Source organism: Scomber japonicus, chromosome 11, assembly GCF_027409825.1.
Source record: "Scomber japonicus isolate fScoJap1 chromosome 11, fScoJap1.pri, whole genome shotgun sequence".
Lineage (NCBI taxonomy): Eukaryota > Metazoa > Chordata > Actinopteri > Scombriformes > Scombridae > Scomber > Scomber japonicus.
Window position 1 is genome coordinate 21,516,382 of NC_070588.1, and position 18,248 is coordinate 21,534,629.

The 18,248-nt window shown below is 41.7% G+C and overlaps 2 protein-coding genes across 3 annotated transcripts in view; both read left to right on the top strand.

Annotated features, from left to right (window-relative positions):
* The window catches only part of LOC128367858 (phospholipid-transporting ATPase IH-like), a 29,578-nt gene extending 25,565 nt beyond the window's left edge, over window positions 1-4,013 (top strand). The window contains exons 24-29 of the mRNA XM_053328526.1: window positions 674-801; window positions 967-1,102; window positions 2,578-2,643; window positions 2,914-3,017; window positions 3,113-3,278; window positions 3,936-4,013. Coding sequence (XP_053184501.1) covers window positions 674-801; window positions 967-1,102; window positions 2,578-2,643; window positions 2,914-3,017; window positions 3,113-3,278; window positions 3,936-4,013 — 678 coding nt within the window. The remainder of the gene's footprint in view (window positions 1-673; window positions 802-966; window positions 1,103-2,577; window positions 2,644-2,913; window positions 3,018-3,112; window positions 3,279-3,935) is intronic.
* A 12,782-nt stretch (window positions 4,014-16,795) lies between these two features.
* mcf2lb (mcf.2 cell line derived transforming sequence-like b) overlaps window positions 16,796-18,248 on the top strand; it is a 33,401-nt gene continuing 31,948 nt past the window's right edge. For both annotated transcript variants that reach the window (XM_053328334.1, XM_053328332.1), the window contains exon 1: window positions 16,796-17,006. In XM_053328334.1, coding sequence (XP_053184309.1) covers window positions 16,850-17,006 — 157 coding nt within the window. In that variant the 5' untranslated portion in view covers window positions 16,796-16,849. The remainder of the gene's footprint in view (window positions 17,007-18,248) is intronic.

The following is an 18,248-nucleotide window of genomic DNA, read 5'->3' on the forward strand; positions in this document are numbered from 1 at the left end:
TTGTTCATGTTTTGCTAGCAGTGTCCAAGCATGCCTCATTCATTTAGCCCTGTAGCCGTACCACGACCCCCCTGCAATGGCTCGGTGGCTCTTTCGTGGTAAATGCACGAGGGCTGTGGCTCAGGAGGTAAAGCGGATGTCTACCAATTGGAAGATTGGTGGTACGATTCCTGGATCCTCCAGTCCACATGTCGATGTGTCCTGGCCTTGGGCAAGATACTTAACCCCGTTGGTGTATGGGTGTGTGAACCTGATAAGCAGGTTGGCACCCTGCGTGGCAGCCCCTGTCGTAGTGTAAAGGCGCTTTGAGTGGTCATAACGACTAGAAAAGCACTATATAAGTACAGTCCAATTACCATGAGGGCACTTTTTGTATATGACATGAACATATAAGAATGGCTTTTAGACAAACGTACAAAAAGAAATATATGCATATGCAAGTTATAGTGCAAAAAATATTAGGTAGTAATTTAGTAGTGGGAGTTGGAATAGTGCAAAATTACTAACATGTTTGCCATGGCAATTGTATATTGGCAGATGTTTTCAGCCCTTTCCATCGCGTTTAACAAAATCAGTTAATGTTGCTTTGAATATTGAGATTTCCTGAAAGAAGGCCTCTTTGATTCAGAACAATGTCTGATGCAGTCTCCTTTTTTGTTTTTTCCCTCTGTAGCCTCTGTACGACACAGCCTATTTGACGTTGTACAACATCAGCTTCACCTCACTCCCCATCCTCCTCTACAGCCTGGTTGAGCAGCACGTCACTATGGAGACACTCAAGAGGGAGCCCACCTTGTACAGGTGAGGTCAGAGAAAATGTCTGATCACCAGAAAGCACTGATCTATAGCACAGATTTGCTAACAATGCCATTTTTATTGATTGAAATATTCTTATTTGTGTATTGTTTTTGACTGTTTTCATACAATGTGCTTTGGTTTTTCTTTCCTCTTGCTTGTCTCTCTCAGGGACATCGCAAAGAACTCCCTCCTCCGCTGGCCTGTCTTCCTCTACTGGACATGCCTGGGTGTGTTTGATGCTGTTATCTTCTTCTTTGGTGCCTACTTCCTGTTTGACAACACCACCTTCACCAGCAATGGCCAGGTAAGTCTGTCTGTCTGTGTGTGTGTGTGTGCGATAACAGAGTTCTTTAATTTTGTGGGAATAGGACAGTTTGGCCACTTTGTGAGGTGTTCAGTGTCCTTTAGGGAAATTAAAAGAGGATTATGAAGTCCTGCCTTTATGAACACTCATTCATCTCCATTGGATTCTCATGAGAAAGTAGACAATAAGTTTGTGTTCATGCTTTGTTATATAAATAAATCTGTAAAAGTAAGGTTTCTTCCTCAGGCCCCCTATAGGTCAGCAACATTAGATTTCCATTCATATCGACAACGCAATAGCATCTTTCTCTGTATTGTTAATTTGTATCATGTCAACTGTTTTTGATTGCCTTTGGTCCTGTTTTTTAAGTTTAAACATCCTGATATTCATTTTTCCCTTTGTCCTGATTCTTTTCTCTTTTCTTCCCCCTCCTTCTCTCTGCTTCCTCTCTCTTTATTTTGCTCCTCCTCTCCTTCTTCTTTTTCTTTTTCTTCTTCTTCCTCCTCAGCTTATGACCACCAACACACAGATGGTAAGCCTGTCTCCCTCCCTGTCAGCTCTCTCTGTCTTTCACGCTCTTTTAGTTCCTGTCGTACCGTTTAAGCTTTCAGTTTGACCGTTTCATCCGGTTCCATCCTTTCTTACTTTACATCATCCATGCATTTTCATTTGAATGTGTAGTTTTCTAGTGCTCCATTATAGCCCCTAATCTCTGTAAAGCCCTGAATCCTGCACAGTACCTGATCTTAATAATTCCACTGACATAGTAGAAACCTTAAAAGCTCCCTCACATTATCCCTGTGTTTTTGTTGTAGTAATTAGATTAATACTAGTATTTACTATAGATAATGATCCAACATCTGTCTGTTTTTCTGTCTAATGTGTTTTTGCATTTGTGTGTGTGCATTTGTTTGTCCATGTGTTTGTGGTAGTAATACTTGGGATGGGTTGGTTTTTAATTTCACTGCTCCAGTATTCAGAAGGTGGCTGGATTGTTTTCATCTTGTAAACTTTTTGTTTAAAAAAAGAAAAAAGAAAATGAAATTTCCCCATTCAAAAAGGAAAGGATTGATGAATGGATGGGAAGGAAAGATAAAAGCACTGGTACCAACAACCAGCTGCAGTTATTACATAAATTCCCTAGTTTCTTTGTCTTGATATTTCTCTGCCTCCACCCTCCGCCTGACTCTCATTTCATCTGTTCACTCCTGATGTCTGCTTAAGCCTTTCTAGGATTTCAGAGGGTAGAAAGATGTGGATGCTAAGAATTAAAGTGAAAAGATTCCCAGTTGCTGCCACCAAACCTCAAAAGAAAGTTGCAAAAAAAACTATTTTCCAGTCAGATGTGAAGGTGTCTGTCTCCCCCTCTATCTACTCCTCTGTGCTCATTGTAGGATGTCCACTAACCCCTGGGTTCAGGTGATAAGGCTGTGTGACTGATTTGGCCGCTAACCTTTTCCTCTTTTCCCCCGCAGATGTTTGGGAACTGGACCTTCGGGACTCTCGTCTTCACTGTCCTGGTTTTCACCGTTACACTCAAGGTTTGTGAGCATGTGTGCGCAAATATGTGTGTGTGCTGAAATGTAGTAGGCAAAAAAACCATCCATGACTACTGTATTACATAATCCTTCCAATTAGAGTAAGTTTATTATCATTGCACGTGTTCCTGATGGTATGTGTGGACAAGCACATGTTAACTAGCATGTTACATAAATGATCGACTGCTCTGTTTGCACAAGAGTAAAGCCTAAAGGCAAGTTATTGACTTCATTGACTGTTCGAGTGTTTACTATGTATGTATTCTGTTTCAGCTTGCCTTGGACACACACCACTGGACCTGGATCAATCACTTTGTCATCTGGGGGTCTCTACTTTTCTATGTTATTTTCTCTCTTCTCTGGGGAGGCATCATTTGGTATAATATGATTTGTTTTTTCTAGCATCTTTAACCTTCTTAGATTTATACATTTCTGGAAAACTGACTCCTTTGTCTTTCCCTTTGTTGCATAGGCCCTTCCTCAACTACCAGAGGATGTACTACGTGTTCATGCAGATGCTGTCCAGTGGTCCGGCCTGGCTCAGCATCATCCTGCTTATTACAGTCAGCTTGCTTCCAGATGTCATAAAGAAGGTCCTCTGCAGGGCCATGTGTCCGACAGCTACCGAACGTGCACAGGTAGGATCTCATCAGCTTTACAAGTTTGTCTTGTTCCCAAGTGAGGCTTTAGATTATGTTAATGTAATGACTCCTGATGGTGGTAACTATACACTTTGCTATAGCAATTAACCAATCACTAATGAATGCTTTCCCATATTAAAAATTATTATATTACCCCTTTTGCAGTACATTTCAGATCACAAACTGAAATAACCTGAGAAAGGAAGCAGTAAATGTGTTTCACTCTATTAATCATCCAGAAAGACCATTAGGGTCCCTAATAGCTTTGAGCAACAGCATGAATTTAGAATTACTTCCTGTTCCCTGTGGCTTATCCTCACTTTCCTGTGAAACAAGCTGCACCATGAATGGAAAAATGAATGAAAGGTCTGACAGATTTCTTCCTGCTGTGCTTTTTTCTTCTCTTTTCTCCCCTCTCACTGCACCTTAATGGACCACCACATTTAAAATTCACACCATCCACCATTATTCCGTTCTCCCTTCTCCTTTCATTCACCCTAATGCCTATTCTAACTACCTCCAACCTCCTTCTTCTACTTCTTTCACCCTACCACTTGATTACTGTCCACACACTCCTCATCTCTTCACCTCACCGATCCTGTGTGCCTGTGACTCTGCCCTCTGCGCTCGCTCACTCTTTCATGGTAACTGCAGTCCACTCGCCCGTGCCTTACTGTGGAGCCGTCCACCATCTTCATGCTATCTCAGTCCTCCAGCAGAATGAGTTTCTGATTGGTCCAAACAGACGAGAGAGGAGCAGGAAGAGGAGGTGACTCTTTTAAGCCCTCATCTCTGTATGCATGATGGCATGTCCCAGTCTATACCACCTAATCACTGTCCCCACACCTCACTTAATGTTAAACTAACAACTAGGGTGCTACTGAAGCCTCAGTGTCTGATTTGCAAGCCAAGTTGAACTGTCCTCTTCCAAAACCTGTTTCCTGCCCTGTACAGTTTACATTGTATGTGTTTGGTGTCCCTTTTTTATTTACCATTTATACAATGTATAATCTGCATGTGTTTTGTGTTTCTACCATGTTATATGTTATATTTTAAGAATGTTTGGTACTGTATGTGTATGATGGGGATGGATGAGTTAGTACAACTATTGGATTTGTATATGTTCTTCCATCTGAAACACCAGTCAAATGTCTCATATTTATAGTCGTCACTAAACCATTCCAGACTAGGTTTTAGCAGATCAGATTACCTACATCTGATTTACAGAAAAGATTTTCAATCTTAGCTTAATGTTACCAAAGGTCCATGGCTCTATTAACCCAAATAGCAATGAAATGTGTCCAAGTAAATGGTAATTAAATACAGCTGAATATGACAATGGACATATGTGAATGTAAATGTGTCGCTAACTGCACTGGAAGCAAATATGTTGTGTGAAGAGCATGACAAAGCTCCCACGTACAATATACTACAGTTAACTGGTTTTAAACTAGACAACCCAGACAATGTTTTCCAAAATTGAAGCAAGATACCAAATCTTCTCCTCGAAACCTCAGCCCTCTCCATAATTTTTCAGTTGAGCAGTGATCACAGTTTTCCATACACAAAATCAAATGTGAGCTGCAAAGCGAAATCTGATATAAAGTGGTCACATGAAACACATTTTGAAATGCATTACACCTGGTATCAACATATGATCTGTATGTGGATACATTACCTGGATAATAATGTCTGACCCATGCGTCTTTGCATTTACACTTGCTAATAAAGGGTGTTCTTCTTTTGTCAGTTGTGCCTGCAATGTAATTGGATCTCAATAAGCAAAATTATGTGGAGCAACAAACATTCTGCATCCCAGGCCAAGGAAACTACTGCCACAAATCTACTGCTGTTGCTTTTTAGTTTTTACTGGGTTTGCTTTAATTGGCAGGAAGAGGCAGAGTTTGGTGTCCTTTCAACCCACTGGACCTATTTTTATTTCCTATGAATGTGGAAAGCTGTGCAGATTGCATTTAGACTTGCTTAGATCCAATTACAATGTGAGTCTGATCACTGATCACAGTGCATTTACACTCAGCATTAATATGTTTTTCCTCATCCAGATAACGTATCCAGATACAGATCATATTTTAATGCCAGGTGTAAATAGGGTAATGAACTGCAGTCAGTTTCAACTGGACGCAAGCTGGATATGTCAGGATACAAGACACAAGGTCTGAACAGATTCCATTATCACTTCCTTTCCTTTAACGTCATCCACAGAAGGTAAGGACAGCGGGGGCCCTGGAGGGCTGTGTGGCTCCCGGCCCTCCTGCTGCAGGGGGAGGCAGTGAGAGGGACCCACTCCACCCTGATAGGACCTGTGAGGGAGACAATGGAGAAAAAGCTGCTAGGACCTATGACTCCATGATGTCACACAGCCACAGCACCCCGCTCAGCAAACCCTAGAGTACACCCCACTAGGTGGGCTAGGGTCACCATGGTAACAGCGCACAGAGGGCGACGTCAGTGGGGAATAGGGTTCTTAATGCTGCTGCCATGACGCTTCCTGCTGCTGTGCACTGCATGGGGCATGCTGTCAGGCTATGGCTCAGGCTTGAGGGGACTGGCCCTACATAAGCACGATACATTTTCCTCTGTCCAACCTACATTCAGTAATCACAATCTCCAATTAATTCTGCTGTGCTGGTTTCAAAGCAGACTGTGCTTCTCACCGCATGTGCGATGGGAATTAACTTGATCTGGGTAGCAGCCAAATGGGAAATTTTTATCCTCTCATTATTAGACCCAGGCTACTTAAAATCCCTCGCATGTGGGCTCCAACAAGTAGTAAGTTCATGACTCCTTTTTTGGTCCAGTAAGATAGATATGACAGGGCCGACGCTCAAGGATGAAAAGAGGTTTAGTTGTGTAAAAAGAAATGACTGTCAGGTCATTAGAAGTTCAAAAAGATTTATCATTCAGTTTCAAGGTTATTATTTATTAGGTTCAGTCACGCATTGGATTTTTAGTCCAACAATGATCCAGGTTTCCTAGATGTATTAGCAAAATGATGAACTGTGTGCTTGAAACGTGTTATTGTGTACCAGGAACAGTGAGCTGCCATCCTGTGTTGGAAAATGGGATTGCAAGTGTGCTATTTCTTTTCATTTCATGAGCGTGCCTGATCTAACATGACTATAATTGTAAAGGTCATTTTCAGAAGGTTTCTTCTTCTTTTATGATTATTGATACGTTTTTTCTAGTATCCACACTTAATGGAGTTTTTCAGTAATTTGATCCATGATGACATAATCATAAAAACTTTACATCTGGGTTTCTAAAACAAAACCTTCTGAACATAGCCCTGCTGTTTGATTTATGCATCAAACCTCCTCACGTCTATTCTAATTCACAAGTTCTGTTATTTGATCTGCATGGTGCTGTTCTTTTTATATCCTCTTCCACTTTGTTATGGATTGTGTCATGATGGTGTGTCTTCTGTCTTTCTGTAGGATCGTGAGAAGCTGGCGCGGGGTGTTGTAGCTGAGTTGACTCCATTGTCCTCTCGTCGATCCATCAAAGGCATGAGTACAGAATCCTCTCACCTCCACCTTGGCGCTGTAGAGACACTGTCGCTCCGCAGGTCTGAACCTCTTCCCCAAAAACTCCTGGCCCATTTGGCCGAAGGGGGAGGGGCAGACTTGTGCTCTCTCAGCCCCTACGTGCTCCGTCTTTCAGGGGCAGGATTTGCCTACTACGCTCCAGGGCCAGAGACCTCCGTGTGAACACAAACAAAGACTCTGAAATTGTTATGTGAAGCTTGTGGGCTAATGCGCACAGTGGATCCCAAGATGTGCGACCAAGATCTGCATTTTAAGGATCAAGGATTTATACAGCAAAATACAAACCAACATGTTCATACACATCAAGTTCACCATGTGCATTTTCTGGGCTACTCCTGAGTGGAAAACCCTTTAGATATTATTGCCCTGACTCCTCATTTTCATACTTATGAACATTTTTTTGTTCTGGCCCAGTCCTTGTCTTAGTCTCATCAACGTTCTTACCCAAACTCTTTGTAAGATTACTTGAAAAAGTTTAAGAACAAAAGGGGAACCATATGCGAAGGTGCATTGTTTCATGTACAGTGGAACTGTTTCATTCAACAGTCTGGACTTTTTGTAGTCCATGTCGTCATTTTCAGTCACATTCTTGCCTGTTTCTCCACTTTCGTGTCCTTTTTGCTTCTTTGTAAATGTTTGTTAAAAAACATTTATGTACAGTATGTGGTCTGGCCAAGTAAGGGCAGCCGTCAAGCTTAGCCCTTTAGGTGTGCGTGCGTGTGCATGTGTGTATGGGTGCTTGCATGCATGAATATGCCTGTACTGTATGTTTGTATGTGACACACCTTTGCCTTACAGGTAACCACACAGCAGCAGGCTAGGAGCCAAAGGAGAAAAGTGTAAAAGCAGAAGTGGTGTATTACAAAGCCTTACACACACACACACACCCATCAGCTGAATGAGTGAAACTGGGGAAAATCTGAAGAGGGATGTGCAGTATTCTAGCCACCCTGCCTTAATTCATAGATACTCATTTTCAGTGGATTATATTTGTAGGTCAGTGTAAAACTGTTTGAGTGTTTGGGGGGTTCGGAGGGCATTTGTGTCTGTTACAGTGTGTCTATTACTCCTCTTTCTCCACCTGGATCGTGTCGATCTTTGTTTTCCTTCTTATCTTCCAGTGTAGCATGTTGAATCTCTCTGCTGCATGCTGATCTGTTCTGTCGGTTGTTCCTTATCCTTGTTCATCCCAGACATCATTCATCACAAACCATATCATGACACCTTTTCTTTCTCCTAACAATGAGCACACTGTACCCACTCCTGCCTCCATGTGGTCATGTAGGGTAACAACAGCATTGTGAAGTTGCAGACACTGGAGGTAGGCTCATGGTACAGTGCCCCGCAGCCCTGGACTGACGGGGGTCTTTATTTATGGATGTCCTAAATGACTTGCTATCCCTCACCATTGCATTGTGCTTGTGTGTTTTTTGCCATGCACTGTGTTATGCAAAAGTTAATGTAAGAATGCTAATGTTATGTTGTCAAAATTATAAGGGGGTTTTCTCTGTGTTGCATTATTTCATGAGTTTTTCCAGTATTGTTACAAAATGATTGATGGCAGTCACTGTTGATGTATGGATGTAATTTAAATTTGTGGGTATATATTGTAGTGAGACGGGGCGTCGTAGTCTGTTATAAGTAGGAGAGAGACTTGAATCGGCGATGTCACAATCAAACCAATAGAATGTTGAACTGATTTGTCCATCATGTCCTCCAGCTGACGATTGTAGCTCATTATGGATGAACCTCTTTTCTGCATTTCTAACATCTGAAGTCCTCTGTGTCCAAAGCATATCCGTTGCGTTACACAGTGAGTGACTTGGGAAGTCTTGAATGTCAGATTGAACCATTTTTGTATGTTTCTACAGTTTATTTTCATACACATCACCATCGGCCAACAGGTATAGATATAATAACAGGCTTTCAGTACTTTTTTCTTTACTGGAGCACAGATGATGTATCAGTTTGTTTGGAGGTCAGAATTTGTTTCATTCAGTTTTCACTCCACAAGCTTCTGTGTCAGTGTTTTGACTTGGGGGCTCAACCTCCTGTCCTCAGTGATTCTAAAGAAAGGACTTTGGTGCTTGTTGTGCAGTGTCCCACCTCACTCTGCTGTTGCCATACTGTATTCAGACATATTCTAAGTGTCACATACCAATCCCACCACGATAATACTGTATTTATACTTTCATGATGTGATGGGTATTTTTTTTATTTAAAGACTGTCATTTTTCAAACACAATTTGAGTCCTCGACAGCTCAAAGTTTCACTACTTGTCATTTTTGTGTTGTCCATTGGTAATTTTTGTGAATATTTCTTTTGCTACTTTTGTATCACAGAGAGAAGACTATATTTTAACTCTGTTAGAATGTGTGTTCAAGTTTGTAACCAAAATGAGAGCAGCATATACATTATATGAGGTCATTAGAGATGTACCAATAGGTCTACACACTGCACTTTGTTCTACAACAGATCAGTTTTCCCCTAAAACAAGGTCTATTGTCTGTCAACTGGGGTTTATAAGTGTTCACTCTTCCACACAAGTTATTTTTCTACGAAGATTGTAGTGGGTGACAAAAAAAAGTGACCAAATAACTTGACTAGGAATGAACTGTTGGTAGCTGTCAGCCTCTGTCTCAAATGGGTTTATCGCACCAGCCTTCTACTGCTGATCAGAATGTCAAACTGCTTTTCTAAGTCCATCAGCACAACAACAGGGGCTCATCCTGTCACTCCTGAGCTTGGCAAAGGTCTGAAATGTCGACTTGTGTGCTCTGAGCAGCACGCTTCATATCATACCTTCAGTACAGCACTGTTTGTATTACTTAACAGGTTTTGAGAAATTTATTTGGATAAAGATTTTAAAAGTTCACTTGACTTTTTTGCCAGCCTGTCTGTAGCAAAATGAGGGCAAAGCACTGTAATGTCATTCTGCTTGTAATAAAGAGAGTGAAAACATTTGTTCTCTTTTTTTTCAATCAGTTATCATGAATGTCACAGCTAGAACATCACAATATTATTATATTACTATGCTGTCATTTCAGACCCTGTCATTCCTCGCCTGGTCATCAGTATAGTCCTCAATCGATCTCCATCAGTCCTTCATTCTCCCATCTGAAATTAAACCAAGTAAAACCTCACTTTCATCTTGCCTGTTCTGCCTTCGTGTTCAGCTTTTGAGTCTACGAAATACCTAACAGGTTTGTGACAATAAATGCAAAACTGGAATTTTCTCCCTTAATTTAATTTCGCTATGAAATTGGGCACGAATTATATTTAAAAAGACAAGGTAGGAAAGGCACATGGCTTCAAGTTCAAAGACAGGCAACAAAAGGGTGACAACAAAACACCCGGTGTAAACTGAGATTAGGGAGATTGCAATGGTTAATTGTTATGTCAATTAGTATTCAGTTGATTTGTAATGACTGTATGTACAGATACCGTTTACTGCTACAAGTAGCTCATGACATAAATATAGTTCTGACTAAACTGACTAAGCAGTAGGTTGTATGTCGAGCCTTCAAATAGTTGCTTGTCAGTGAAGGAGGGAAGGATGTCTGTATACATTAAGTTTGGGTTTTCCTACATTAATCCTTCATTTTTTTGGAGTTACAGATGCATTGTTGGTTGCATGGACTTAATAAATCACCTTGTTTTCAGTTGCTTAATAAGCAGAGGCAGACAGAGTACACAGCTTCCTTACTTGAGTAAAAGTACAAATACCCCTTGCTAAATTTTACTCAAGTACAAGTAAAAGTACTACGGTCAGATGTCTACTTAAGTAAAAGTACTGAAGTACTTATTTTTAAAAGTACTTGAGTATCAAGAGTACAAGAGTACATTTTCTAAATATTGCATTACTACTGCCACAGTGCTTACATGTATGTATAGAAATGTCCTAGATGGAGTTATGACAAATGTTAATACCTTGGAGAATGTAAAAGGAATTGAAAGTAAAATCAAGTCATTTTCATCCCGGACCGAGATGGACCTGCTGCGTCTTCTTCCATTGTTTCCTCCATGGTTTCGTCTCTCATCTAACCTGACCATGGAGTTGACTTTGGCTGAAGGTGATTGCTGATAGGCTGTCCCAATCAGTGGTGCCTGCACAATCCAATCACGTTTGAGAAGGAAACGACAAATTGAGGTTTTTTTAGTTTTTTTTAGTGGAAGTAACGGGTACTCACGGTTATGGATAGAAATGTAGTGGAGTAAAGAGTACAATATTTGCCTCTCAAATGTACTTGAGTAAAGTCATGAGTACTCCCCAAAAATGATACTCGAGTAAAGTACAGATCCCTCAAAATTGTACTTAAGTACTGTACTCAAGTAAATGTACTCCGTTACTGTCCGGCTCTGTTAATAAGTCTCCTTCAAATCTGTCTTCTACCATCCTCCCTAAAAAAGACCCAATTATTGCAATTTAGTAGAAATGCAACAAGAATTGACCCGTTTGTAAAGCACTCAAACATTTTTTGTCATAACCAAGTGTTGCCATAGTATAGTTCTATATATAATGTGGATGTCCCTGCAACTAGGAATGTCTCATGACACAGCTGTTATGCCTTTTATGCACACTGGATGTCACTATTGGATCAGCTGTCTGCATGAAACTGCAACGCTGACCTTCAGTTCCCCTCCCCCTCTCTGTCTGCCAGGTCTGCACAGGTTTGCACCATCATGTGTGCTGAGGCTGACGCTTGCATGTGTGAATGAGGCTGCATCCTGCTCCACCTCCTCCCCATCTCCACCGCCGGTGTCCTTTGCTCTGCATCCCTCTGCGGAGGTCTCGTCACTGCGGCTGGGGCTGGCAGAGTCGCGGCAGCTTCAGCATCATCCCCTCATCCGTCTCTACAGCAGCATCCTCTCCATCCTCGAAAGCATCCATTTCTCACAAGCATTCCAGCGCTGCTGAGACTCACACCCCCACTTCTCTCATTTTTCTGTTTCCCTCAGCCTCCGTGTGTTGCACAAGACAGCATCCAGACAGTCACATCTTGAGCTGGTTTACCCTGCTGCATCCTCCTCTTCCCTTCTGCTCTGCTGGGCTTGCCACTGCCACAGTCCCCCTCTTCCGTCCCCTTCATCATATAATCCACTCTCCGAGGCACTGTTCAGGAAAAAGCAGGCAAGCTGTCTCTTCTTCCTGCAAAAGTGTATTTTGGCTGGGCAGCTGGTCTTCCGCTGTCCCTGTGGAGGATGATCTTGTGGATGAAGACAGAGGAGATGGCCCTGGGGGAGCTGCTGGAAAGACTAAGGACAGTCACCCAGAGCATAGGTGGGTGACGACAACACACTACAACATAGCATATGCATGTTTTCTGAAATATGTACAATATGAGTCAAACTACTCTGGTAGTGTACATAGTTTAAATACTAATTGCTTGGTTAAGAAAGGTGAAACAAAATTGTTTATGAAGACAAATTCAAAATTACATCATAATGGGAACGTGTTACAAAGCATAGTTTCTGCATGGAAGCACAGCAGCTTTAATGGTTGCACTGTTCATGTTGTTTCTGCCTTGAGCTATGCAGCTGTTTGGCCAGTAAGCTGTGTTTTTGTTACAAGATCAGCTCATACAGCGTATCATGCTTGTATATGGAAATGTGATACTGACCCATATTATTTGATCCTTTAGTAGAAACTGTGGTGCATGCTGTAGTGACACAAGAGTTGAGTTATTTGTAACACAGTCAGTCCACTTATCATATGTCTTTTCCATTATCATTTTACCAAATGTACATATTGAATGGCATAAAACTGGTATGCATAATGCAAACACACAGGTTTCAGATGCATGCAGGTTGATTTGTGTTAGATACAGTACCTAACTGGCCTATTTTAACAAGTACCCCACCCTATTTGTTGACATTTTTTTGTTATATGTTCAGAACATGTGTTGAGGGCAGAAATTTGAGACACAGTGACCTGTATATTGATCTACGCACTTCCATAACCCTGGACAAATTACCTAACATGGACTTGCCACTACACGTAGTCACATCACTTCTTTGATTGTGCTGTCAGGCATATACCACTATGTTTTGTGCAGATCTGTGTGTGCTCATAGCCTATGAACAACCTGAGCTGATGCGGGGAAAACATTTTAGGCTCTTCCTTCATTGTTGCAGTGAAAATTATCACATAGTCACAGAAAAGCAACATCAAAGCCATTTTAGTTGCTGTGTAAACCCTTTACCAGATAGCCTACCTCACTATTTATTGCCACTGACTGAATGTTTTTTCCGCCTTAGACTAATACCACTAATATGTTTTCTGATGTTTGCTTCCCTTCTCTTTTGATCCATTTATAGAGATCTCTCTTAATCCATTCAGTGCTGGCACACAGCCAAACTCACAAACATGAATGCACACACACACAAACACACACAACCACACTGTACATTTAATTTTATGTTGTGATGATAGTGTCTCATCTGAGGTCAGTGATGTTGGCCTTATTATTATTATTATTATTATTATTAATACAAGTTGCTGCTTTTCATATTGTGAAGCATGTTGTGTTATATTTTTCAGAATATCATTATTGTTTTATGTATTTATAAGATCAGTGTATGAAGAGCAAAGAGAAATAATGTTTAGTGTACAGTACACTACACTTGCCATTTTACCTTTTTGAGTCTTCTATAGTGATAAGGATCCTGCTGCAACTATTAATATAGCACAGTTGGCTCTAGTTAGTTGTATCTTCTCCATCTCAGCACCAGAGATGGTAAAAGCCTGGCAGCAGTGAGTGGGTGGATTTGAGCAAGGAGGGATAATATGGCTATGGCCAAGCAGCTCTGAAAGTGAATTGAATCACTCCACTACAAACAAACCAACAATTGAAAAAAGGTGGTTATTTTTTCATTTTAAGTGCACAGACATTACGTGTGTCAATATACTAAACATTTGCAGCCATACAGTCACTGGTGGCTCTATATAAGGAAAAGTGTCAGGGATGTGCTGTGGTACAGAGGATGAGAGCAGTAATCGGCTCAGAAGAGAGTCGGTAACGCTGATCAAAGACGACAGGATTGAGGATGGGAGAGTGAGGAAATGACGATGATTTAGCATTGTTAAAGCTGAAAAGGAGGTTTTGTGTTGTAAAATGCAGAAAAACTGAGAACCCCCGTTGCCTCCGCCCCTCCCTCTTTCCAATAGAAATAAGTTACAAAGACACCTTATTTGATTGTCTGATCTGTAAAAATGACTTCACATGCAATTTCCACAGACTGATAAGAACCAGGAAGATCTATTTGCATCTCACACTGTGGTTGACTGAAATTTCTTTTTATATGGTGGATTACTGTCAGTGATCCATCCTTCCATCAGTGTAGTCACTCAGCCAGAAGTGAGTGGGAGTTGGCTTTATTATAGAGAGCACTGAAACGAGCTTTGCTCAGTGGACACAAAAATAACCAATGACATGCAGAGATGTTTCCATTTCTCCATTTCTCCATTTCTCCATTTTCATATGCTTTTAGATAAATAACTGCTGGCTATAGTAACCTAAAATGGGAGTTTGTGAAAATATATGTATCATGAATGAATTAATGAATCCATTGATTAGAATAATAAACGGCAACAAACAGTTATGACTTGGAGCACTTACCACTGGCAGCCTTCCATTGACTCTAACTGGGCATTTGACCTACTTCCAGTTAATTTAAAGGGACATGTTCAGAGCATTGAGGCACAGCTCTCAGCATAACCAGCAGGGATATGTTCATCTGTAGCCAGTGATGCTCAGGGGATTCTTTTATTCAGCATGTGATAATACGTGTGACATGTTGTGGCCGGAGCTTTTTTGAGCACAGTGTGGTTAGCGCGTCTTCAAGATGTAGTTAACGCCTGTAGCTGCTGCTGAGCCAGCCAGGGAGTAACTGAGGTTTATGGAAATGTCTGAGCTTAACGTCAAGTAGCCCAGCTGTCTCAGAAGTTCCAGGCTGCTTTTCGATCAGTTTGAGATTAATAAAGTGCTCCTTTGTTGTATTGCTAGGATGGAAGGCACAGTGTCAGATAGATCTTATACTTTATTTGTGAATGTACTGACTGAGTCTTAGGTTCCTTTTTAGCTTGAGGTCAGAGGTTCATTCAACCTGAATAAATGAGCTGTGCTGTTCATCCCTAAAGGCAGAGCAGGTGTATCACCAGATGGATCCAGAAAGTCAATATTAGTTTCCACCTAGTCAGCTGTGGTTAGAAAGGTGCATATAACCAGACTCAAAGAGAGAGAGCTCGTATAATGTAGTATGAGTAATTTATTTCACTGTATTTTACTGAAAACTTTGAATGCTTCAGAGCATCTTACTGTATCTGCTGTAAAGTTAGTCAACTTTGCTGTGTGTCCCTACAGTAATCATCAACTTTACTCATCATATTGCTCAGTAGTGACAATATTAGTAAATTGATAATCATATTTTTCTTTTGCATTCATTTCTTTGTACATTTGTATTGAGTTATGTTTTTAGCCATGCTTCTCTGACAGTTAATGATGGTAGTTTCAATCTGTTGGACTAGAATATCTCAGCAGCTTTGCATGGATTGACATGAAATTGTATACAGACATTCACAGTTTCCAGATATACTGTATGCTAATGACTTTAATGGTCCCCTGACTTTTCCTCTTAAGTGCCACCATGAGGTTCATATTTGGTTTGGAGTGTAATGTCTCACTTGAAGATGGATTCCTTTCAAATTTGTGACAGACAGTCATGTTCCCTGCAGGATGAATTGTATTAACTTTGGCTGACTTTTCATCATTTGGTCAAAATGTTTCATCTTTTTTATTTTTAATGAATTAATAATGATCACTGTTTTGGGGAGGAGCAGGCATGTGTCTTTGTATGTGAGGTCAGTGTGGGAGCAAACAGTGATGAAGGGCTATAGATGATGATGAAGCACACAGGGGGGTGGGTGATGCCATAAAAGAGGGATCAGACCTGATTATCATGGGAACTGATGAAGGGGGGGGGGTTAAGACAGAAAGATGCTAAGTTAACAGTAGATGTCACTGAAAATGAGGCTGGATTCGTGTTTCTCCTCCACTGCAGTCATCTCATCAGTATGTGCGAGAGTGCAGCTCCTCTATCATCGCCATTCTAAGCCGATAAACTGTCTTTTGCTCGCCAGCTTTAACCACGCACATACACACACACCCAGCCTGCCAGAAAGTAGCCTCCTCTTCTCTCCTATCAATGAGGACTCTCTTATTTTTGCTCCTCCACTTCTCAGTTACAGGCCTAATATTGAGCCGCCGCACATTCTGAGCTTTACATATATACATCACAGAGTTTTAGTGTTTTAGTTTAGTGTTTTTATCTTTGCTTCTGCTTTTTGTATTGATTCCTGGCTCACTAGAAATGAATGCATGAAAAGGCTCTGGGGAGATGGAAAGAGGGAAAGAAAAGGCAGATTAGTTAAGGAGTGGAGGAATATAATTAGCCTGAGTAGCAGAAGGGGATTTGTGCTTCACCGGCTGCCCTCTGCTCCTGCCCCCCTACACCCTCCTCCTGTCTCTTTCTCACATGGAAACCTATGCTCCTCTGAGCTGTCAATAGTTGCACTAGCGATAAGGTATGCGAGTGCATCAGAGTGTGAGTGTGTTTGTGCAGAGCAGAGCTGGGTCCATTCTCACCTGCAGTGTGAACAGTGTTTGTTTCAGAGGTTGAGCAGACAGTGACTCAGCTCTTTTTTAGTCCTGCCGGCTTTGCACTGTGCTATTTTCCCAAGTCCCCCTTATGTGGCTCTACAAAGGACACTGGGCTTGTGTCGGGTGTTGCCAATGCAGTCTTCTCCTTACGGGATGTGTATGAGAGCATGTTGGGCCGAGTGACCTGGCACATTACCACAAAGAAGGATCCTTCCTATGCCTGCATTTGGGGGCTGCACTTTGGAGTCTATTAGAGTGTGCAGCAGTGCTTTGCTGGTCCTGCGAGGGGTCTCTCTAGATGACAGAGTTTGTTTGAGTGTGTGAGACCAGCAGCCGGCTCTCATGTCTCTGCATGAGTTTCTGCGGGACGGCGGTGAGGCGTCGTACCGGATGATGAACCGGCTCAGTCATCTGATTCAGAACTTGGACATCTCTGGACTGGGCTCTCCTTTCCCATTCAACCCTGGCAGCCGCAAGAGCTCCTGGAGAAACTGGGATGGTAAGAGCGACAGAGGAAGAGAGACAGTGTATGCATGTCTGTGCAGATTTATGTTAATGTGAACGTACGTCATCATGTTTATGTGCAACTTTCCAGTGTTCATGACACCACGTATGTGTACATACATGTGTGTGTGTGTGTGTGAGCCTGTGTGCGTATGTGTGTGCAATATAGTCCTGATAGAAGCTTTGGCCAGAGTTCTGTAGGGCATCACGCCCAGACACACACACTGTGTTTCCTGTGGGCTTTCCTTGCTCCCCACTACACTGTTTCTGTGTCTTTTGTGTGTGTGTAAGTGCGTGTCTGTGCTGCTTAAACAGTCGCTTCACTTTCCAACATACAGCTAGATCTGGGCAGCTGCACGGATACTTTTCCGTAGCAGTGACAGATTCTTCAGCAATTGCAGAAATTGCAGCACACAGCACCTTACCAGCAGACGAGCTGGTTGAAAGGAGTGTGAACTGCAGATTAAAGCTGCTGAGTTTTCAAGTTGGTATCCTGTCTGCTGCATTGCTGCCACTTTGAGACCTTGGTGTTTTCGCTACCACATAGAAAAGGGCTTTGGGAGGTCCTACAAACACCAGAAAAGCATGGTGAGGAAATCCAGGAGGAGGGCGTCTCAATGGGATAGTGGGATGCCGATGGTCCCGCTTAAGCCACGTGAGTCAAGGGACACTCTGGATGTATGGATTGTTTTTTTTTTTGTTTATTCTGCGTGGGTCTTAGTATTTTTAAATGTATTGGGAACACTGACTTTCTGTCTGTATGTGCTTTTATGCATGTGTAAGCTATTTTCCTATGGCTTGTCGACAGAATGTACAAGATAACCCTACATACCCTTCAAATATTAATAGCCGTGTTTATGATGTGGCTCTAGTTTTTTTGAGCCAGTCTTGTCTCTCAGCAAGGTCATCCTCAGATAGTTATGGTTGTTCTATACAAGGATAAATGCCTGGCAGTCATGGATTGCTTTTATGTCTGCATGCACGGACATTGTGTGGTTTCAGGGGAAAGTCCAACCCCCCCCCCCAAAACCACCCCCAGCTCTGTTACAATCATTAGCCATGATGTCAATTCATACAAGAGGAGAATCCTGTTGTTGATCTTACAGATGTTTGGTTTTCCAGACTGAAGCTGCCTGGCATCTGTAACAACAATTAGAGATCTTGCTATCTTGTTAAATATGTTTAAAGGTGATCAGATTGTTTTTGTCTGCTTGTGTTTGTACTCACTTTGCAAAAA